General features: G+C 41.1%; 1 protein-coding gene across 1 annotated transcript; it reads left to right on the top strand.

Annotated features, from left to right (window-relative positions):
• Positions 1-6,059: 6,059 nt before the first annotated feature.
• On the top strand, positions 6,060-7,379 carry LOC122898990 (elongation factor 1-gamma-like). Its single transcript, XM_044236644.1, has one exon. The coding sequence runs from the start codon at positions 6,063-6,065 to the stop codon at positions 7,374-7,376; it is 1,314 nt and encodes a 437-aa protein (XP_044092579.1). The 5' UTR covers positions 6,060-6,062; the 3' UTR covers positions 7,377-7,379.
• The last annotated feature ends 418 nt before the right edge of the window (positions 7,380-7,797 follow it).

Here is a 7,797-nt window from a genome sequence, read left to right as displayed (position 1 = left end):
TCTCCTCTCCATCTCTCTATATCTTCCATGTTTTTGGTATGCTCCACAAATAACTGAAACCATACGATACTTGACTCTCTCCGCTTTTCTTATTTCACTCAGCATAATCTCTTCCAGTCCTGTCCATGTTGCTGCAAAAGTTGTAGCATCCTATCAGAAAGGATGACTACGGGACATCTGGGTGGCTCAGTGGGTTAAGCCTCTGCCTTCAGCTCAGGTCATGATCTCAGGATCCTGGGATAGAGCCCCACATCAAGCTCTTTGCTTGGCAGGGAGCCTGCTTCCCTCTCTCTCTCTCTCTGCCTGCTTCTCTGCCTACTTGTGATCTCTCTCTGTAAAATAAATAAATAAAATCTTAAAAAAAAAAAAAAGAAAAAGAAAGGATGAATACTTTCTGATGGAGGCATAATACTCCATAGTATATATGGACCACATCTTCCTTATCTATTCATCCATTGAAGGGCATCTTGGTTCTTTCCACAGTTTGGCAACCGTGGCCATTTCTGCTATAAACATTGGGGTACAGATGGCCCTTCTTTTCACTACATCTGTATCTTTGGGGTAAATACCCAGTAGTGCAATTGCAGGTTCATAGGGAAGCTCTATTTTTAATTTCTTTCTTTCTTTTTTTTTTTTTTTATCAGAGAGAGAGAGGGGGAGAGAGCAAGCACAGGCAGACAGAATGGCAGGCAGAGGCAGAGGGAGAAGCAGGCTCCCTGCTGAGCAAGGAGCCCAATGTGGGACTCGATCCCAGGACGCTGGGATCATGACCTGAGCTGAAGGCAGCTGCTTAACCAACTGAGCCACCCAGGCGTCCCTATTTTTAATTTCTTAAGGAATCTCTACACTGTTTTCCAGAGTGGCTGCACCAACTTGCATTCCCACCAACAGTGTAAGAGGATTCCCCTTTCTCCACATCCTCTCCAACACACGTTGCTTCCTGTCTTGCTAATTTTGGCCATTCTAACTGGTGTAAGGTTGTATCTGTATGTGGTTTTAATTTGAATCTCCCTGATGGCTAGTGATGATGAACATTTTTTCATGTGTCTGATAGCCATTTGTATGTCTTCATTGGAGAAGTGTCTGTTCATATCTTCTGCCCATTTTTTAATATGATTATCTGTTTTGTGTGTGTTGAGTTTGAGAAGTTCTTTATAGATCCTGGCTATCAACCTTTTGTCTGTACTGTCATTTGAAAATATCTTCTCCCATTCCGTGGGTTGCCTTCAAGAGCATTTTCTTAAATATAAAAAAATTTTGTAAATGTAATTTTAAATATATGGAACTATTACTGTATATCTATTATATTGTGAGAAAGGAGGAACTGTAAGAAGGAAACGATTTCCAGCTGCATCAACTCTATTTTTCACAAGTGTGAAAAGCCAATCCACTTTTCTGGGCCCATTTCCTCATCTGTGAAATGAAAGAGAGTTTTAAGGTCCCTAACCTTTCATGAGTCAGTGAGTAAGGGCTGATGTACACTGGGTGAAGATAATCTAGAGAGACATACTTTTCCTTTACTGAACAGGAGGTTCTGGAAAAGTACTGTTTCCGGAGCTCTACTATAACTAAAAGGATATCTAGGGACAGGTGTAGGCAGTGTGATTCTAGAAAGGAAGAACTGCAAAAAAATATCTTCTTGGAATCTGAATTTTGATGAGATCATCAGATTTCTTATAAAATGGGCACTTCCTAGTTTACAAGATGGGCAATTTGTCACTTCCTAGAGAGATAGAGAAAATGATAGTTGCCTTTAATTTCAAGACCATGCTACTTCAGAATGTACATGTTAAAATGCTTTTTGTTTATTTCATTACTTGTTCATTCATTCAGTGAATTCTTGCCTGTGAACAAAGTGCCAGACAGTGCTAGATATTCTGCATGGACAGATACCATGGTTGCTGTCATGGAGCTTAGATTCTAGATGACAGACATATAAATGACAGACATTAATTAATCACTCCTATGAAGATGATGGTCAAAGTGTCACACACGTATATATTCTGGGCAACCATCTAGAGGGGAAAGTTTAGAAAGACTATACCCAAAAATGGAATTCAATGAAAATGGAAGAATTTATACATTGGAAGAATGTGAAAAATATATTTCATGCCTTCTATCCCTTTTTGTACATAAAAAACGATGACAGTGTATTAATAATATTCTTAATAATAAACTCATTAACATTTATTGAGAGCTTACTATGTGCCAAGTATATTCTCCTTTTTAATCTTCATAATAAATAAAAACTGGGACTCAGATTGTGTAACTTTGTGAATTGTCATCATTGTGTTGAGAAGCCCAACTGGATACACAGTCTGAGTCTGGAGTTTACAGTTTAAAAAGCTGGGAAAATAGTAGTAATACCAGGTAACCCTTACATAAGGCTTATGTATCAGGCATCAACTAACTCACTTAGTTCTCATAAGAACCTTTGGAAGTAGGTATTTTTACTATCATTTCCACTTTACATGAGGAAGCTAAGCTACAGACATATTAAGTACCTTGATGGACAAGATTATACAACTAGTGGCATAGGTACTGTTACTAGACTACACTATTTTACTCTACACACACTATAGCTATCTGTCCCATTCCTTTGACATTCATACATACAAATATTTGCTTGCATTGTTTTAAATAGTTGTACTTATGTTCCTATAATTAAAATATTCTGTTTCTTTTCATTCATCATTATAGCATACTTTTCCTCAGTAAAACTGTTTATAAGCATGTTTTTCCTTTTTTCTTCCCTCCTCTCATCCTCTGGCATAATGGTGATGGTGGTGGTTATTGTTATTTGTTGATTTTATCATTGGCCTAGAGGATTGAGTTAATCATCTTCCTCAGTTCAGGGGCTGTGAAGAACCCTCCTTCACCTCATCCTAATTCCCAATCCCATACTCTCTCTCTTTAGGTAGCCACTCCAATGTTTTGATGTATCATTAAACACATATGTATCCTTGTAAAATTGGGGTTTTTTTTGTGTGTGTGTTTTATTGAGATATGATTAACATAGTATAAAATTCACCCTTTTAAGCCAAACAATTCAGTGGTTTTTCATATGTTCACAAAGTTCTACAATCATTGTCACTACCCAATTCCAGAGTATTTTCATAACCTCTAAAAGAGATCCCATACCCATTAGCAATCACCTTCCTTCTCTTGCCCTATGTCCTAGCATCTGCTGATCTCTATTTGTCTACGTCGGTGCTTTTCATTTTCATTATATGTGCTCTAGAACTTGTTGTTTTTCTTACATTGTCACTCAACACTGTGTTTGTAAAATCAGTCCATGTTGCTGAATGTGTGCCTGGTTTAATGTTCCTAAATGCTGGATGGTCTTCCACAGTGGAGAGCCACATTATTTTCACCTATCCTTTGGGGGTGGACACTTAGATTACCATCAACTTTCCACTACCACACACAAAGCCACACTGAAATACTTGGCCATTCCCTACTGGACTTATGGAGGACTCCTCTTGGATGTGCCTGCTGTGGGACTGTTGGGTCACAGTGTACACATACTTACATACATACATACATACACTTAATTTCACTCAGTATGGTCAGCTTATCTCCACGAGCACTATCTGTAATTTCCTGTTTTCCTATGCCTTAGCTAAAATTTAGTATTATTCACTCTCCAAATTTGGCCAGGCTAATGGGGTATGAAGTGCTATCTCATTTTTAAAATACAAATGTCTTTGATTCTCTCCCTCTCTCTCTCTCTCTCTCTCTTTTTTTTTTTTTTTGATGGGCAGCAAAGCAAGGTTTATTGAGTGATAACAAAGTGATAGTACAAAACTCCCAAGGAGGGAGGAGTTGCCTGCTTTTGATTATTCTCAATAACTTTGAGCATCTCTTCATATATATTTGTTAGTCTTTCAGGTGTGAAATTGAGTGGAATGGGGCTAAAGTTTTGGACTGACATTTAAAGTACACCTGCTCTTTCTTTTATAGGATGTATTTTCAACAATGGTTTATATCTGAAAACACTAACCCATGCTTTACTCTGCTTGAAGCCCTGGACCCTACTGAGACAGAAACATGAGATGGAACTTCCCAGTAAAGCAGGGGTAAGGCAGTCTGGACTTGTTAATGTCTACAATAAACAGTCAATTGTGTGCACAGTGTTTCTGAGATACAGGCTTTTTTTTTTTTTTTTTTTTTTTGTACAGCAGGACCTTGTAGGACTTAGTATATTTCTTTTTTTTAAATTTTTATTTATTTTTAAAATTTCTTTTCAGTGTTCCAGAATTCATTGTTTATGCACCACACCCAGTGCTTCATGCAATACACGCCCTCCACAATACCCACCACCAAGCTCACCCAACCTCCCACCTCCCGTCCCTCCAAAACCCTCAGATTGTTTTTCAGAGTCCACAGTCTCTCATGGTTCGTCTCCCCCTCCAATTTCCCCCAACTCCTTTCTCCTCTCCATCTCCCTGTGTCCTCCATGTTATTTCTTTTGCTCCACAAATAAGCAAAACCATATGATAATTGACTCTCTCTGCCTGACTTATTTCTCTCAGCATAATCTCTTCCAGTCCCATCCATGTTGATACAAAAGTTGGCTATTCATCATTTCTGATGGAGGCGTAATACTCCATAGTATATATGGACCACATCTTCCTTATCCATTCATCCATTGAAGGGCATCTTGGTTCTTTCCACAGTTTGGCAACCGTGGCCATTGCTGCTATAAACATTGGGGTACAGATGGCCCTTCTTTTCATTACATCTGTATCTTCGGGGTAAATACCCAGTAGTGCAATTGCAGGTTCATAGGGAAGCTCTATTTTTAATTTCTTAAGGAATCTCTACACTGTTTTCCAGAGTGGCTGCACCAACTTGCATTCCCACCAACAGTGTAAGAGGGTTCCCCTTTCTCCACATCCTCTCCAACACACAGTTTGTTTACTGTCTTGTTAATAATTGGTGTAAGGTGGTATCTCTATGTGGTTTTAATTTGAATCTCCCTGATGGCTAGTGATGATGAACATTTTTTCCTGTGTCTGTTAGCCATTTGATACAGGCATTTCTATAGTTAATAAGAAAAGCTCTTGCGTAGAGCAGGGAGGGTTTTTGTTTTTTTTCCCCCTTTTTCTTTCAAAAAAGGTCAAGAGTTTTTTTAAATGATTAATCCCAGCATCTTGGCAGTCAGTAAATCAACCCCACTTGATCACCTGACTGAAATCAGGCAACCCAATGTGGGCCACCAGACTGGGTGACAGCGAGCTGGAAGCAGAGGTAACCTCTAGGCATACAAAAAAAAATATTGAAGATGTTTTCTTTACTGAGAAGAAATGGGGAAAATGATTCAGATGTGATTAGCTTGGGTACTGTTTTTCAGGATAATATGTTCTCAGAATGTAAGGGAAAAATCAATGTGATTAAGACAGTCTTTAATGTAGCAAAACATTATTTTTTTTCCTTCATACAGCAATGCTTCTCTAATTTCATTATGCCTAATAATCATAAAAATCACCTGGGAAAGTTTGTTTTTGTTGAAACAGATTCTAAAAGAATACATAGAAACTGGTAAACTGGTAACAGTGGTTGCCTCTTTGAAGAGAAACCGGTAGCTGGGAAATAGAGAAACTTTTTCCTTTTGATATTTTAAATTTTGTACAATTAACATCGATTTCCTATTCAACATAATTTACATTTAATTAACAAATGCACATTCCTATTTCCATTTTGATTCTGTGGATCAAGAATCTGCATTTTAACAAGCATCTCTTGTGATTCCAATAGAGCTGACTGGTTGGCTCATTTTTGGAGAAACAATGATACAGAGGAGAGGTTTTTAATCTTTTTTAGATTTATGCATTCCTGTGAATTTTTAATGAAAGCTATGGGCTTTGTTCCTAGAAAATTGCACATGTATACAAGGACACAATAATGTGAATATCTTGGGAGTACAGTTGCAAGGCATTCATGGGAACCTCAGTAGCTGTATGTCCATGAGCCTCATGTTAGGGACCCCAATACGGAGGCTTTGTTTTTCTTCATGGCAAAAAGTTTTTTTTAAAAGGAGAGGTATAGAGGGAATCACCATGGCGGCTGGGACCCTGTACACATATCCTGAAAACTGGAGGGCCTTCAAGGCCCTCATTGCTGCTCAGTACAGCGGGGCTCAGGTCCGCGTGCTCTCCGCACCACCCCACTTCCACTTTGGCCAAACCAACCGCACCCCTGAATTTCTCCGTAAATTTCCTGCAGGCAAGGTTCCAGCATTTGAGGGTGAAGATGGATTTTGTGTGTTCGAGAGCAATGCCATTGCCTACTATGTGAGCAATGAGGAGCTGCGGGGAAGTACTCCCGAGGCAGCAGCCCAGGTGGTGCAGTGGGTGAGCTTTGCTGATAGCGACATAGTGCCCCCAGCCAGTACCTGGGTCTTCCCCACCTTGGGCATCATGCACCACAACAAGCAGGCCACAGAGAATGCAAAGGAGGAAGTGAGGCGAATTCTGGGCCTACTGGATGCTCACTTGAAGACGAGGACTTTCCTGGTGGGCGAACGTGTGACACTGGCTGACATCACAGTTGTTTGCACCCTGTTGTGGCTCTATAAACAGGTCCTGGAGCCTTCTTTCCGCCAGGCCTTCCCCAATACCAACCGCTGGTTCCTCACCTGCATTAACCAGCCCCAGTTCCGGGCTGTCTTGGGGGAGGTGAAACTCTGTGAGAAGATGGCCCAGTTTGATGCTAAAAAGTTTGCAGAGAGCCAACCTAAAAAGGACACCCCATGGAAAGAGAAAGGTTCTCGGGAAGAGAAGCAGAAGCCCCAGGCTGAGCGGAAAGAGGAGAAAAAGGCTGCTGCCCCTGCTCCTGAGGAGGAGATGGATGAATGTGAACAGGCATTGGCTGCTGAGCCGAAGGCCAAGGACCCCTTCACTCACCTGCCCAAGAGTACCTTTGTGTTGGACGAATTTAAGCGCAAGTACTCCAATGAGGATACACTCTCTGTGGCGCTGCCGTATTTTTGGGAGCACTTTGATAAGGATGGCTGGTCTCTGTGGTACGCTGAGTACCGCTTCCCTGAAGAGCTCACCCAGACCTTCATGAGTTGCAACCTCATCACTGGAATGTTCCAGCGGTTGGACAAACTGAGGAAGAATGCCTTTGCCAGTGTCATCCTCTTTGGAACCAACAACAGCAGCTCCATTTCTGGAGTCTGGGTCTTCCGAGGCCAGGAGCTTGCCTTTCCGCTGAGTCCAGATTGGCAGGTGGACTACGAGTCATATACCTGGCGGAAACTGGATCCTGGCAGCGAGGAGACCCAGACGCTGGTTCGAGAGTACTTTTCCTGGGAGGGGGCCTTCCAGCATGTGGGCAAAACCTTCAATCAGGGCAAGATCTTCAAGTGAACATCTCTTGCCGTCGCCTAGTTGCCTGTACCTGCCCTTCAGGGAGATGGGGGTCATTAAAGGAAACTGAACATAAAAAAAAAAAAAAAAAAAAAAAAAAAAAAAAAGGAGAGGTCTAGAGACTTGAGAACACTTTTAACTGTGTGTGTGTGTGTGTGTGTGTATGTCTGTATGTACCCGTGAGCCTCTGTATATAAGAGCAAAAGGAATTTCTACTTTTTTTTTTTAAAGATTTTATTTATTTATTTGACAGGCAGAGATCACAAGTAAACAGAGAGGCAGGCAGAGAGAGAGAGGAGGAAGCAGGCTCCCCGCTGAGCAGAGAGCCTGATGTGGGGCTCAATCCCAGGACCCTGGGATCATGACCTGAGCCGAAGGCAGAGGCTTTAACCCACTGAGCCACCCAGGCACCCCGGAATTT

This window comes from Neovison vison, chromosome 2 (genome assembly GCF_020171115.1).
Source record: "Neovison vison isolate M4711 chromosome 2, ASM_NN_V1, whole genome shotgun sequence".
NCBI lineage: Eukaryota > Metazoa > Chordata > Mammalia > Carnivora > Mustelidae > Neogale > Neogale vison.
The sequence above is the reverse complement of the archived record's forward strand: the minus strand, read 5'-3'. Positions and strand labels throughout refer to the sequence as shown.

Coding starts and splice junctions, on each gene's coding strand:
- LOC122898990 (XM_044236644.1), top strand. CDS start 6,063: ATGGCGGCTGGGACCCTGTACACATATCCTGAAAACTGGAGGGCCTTC.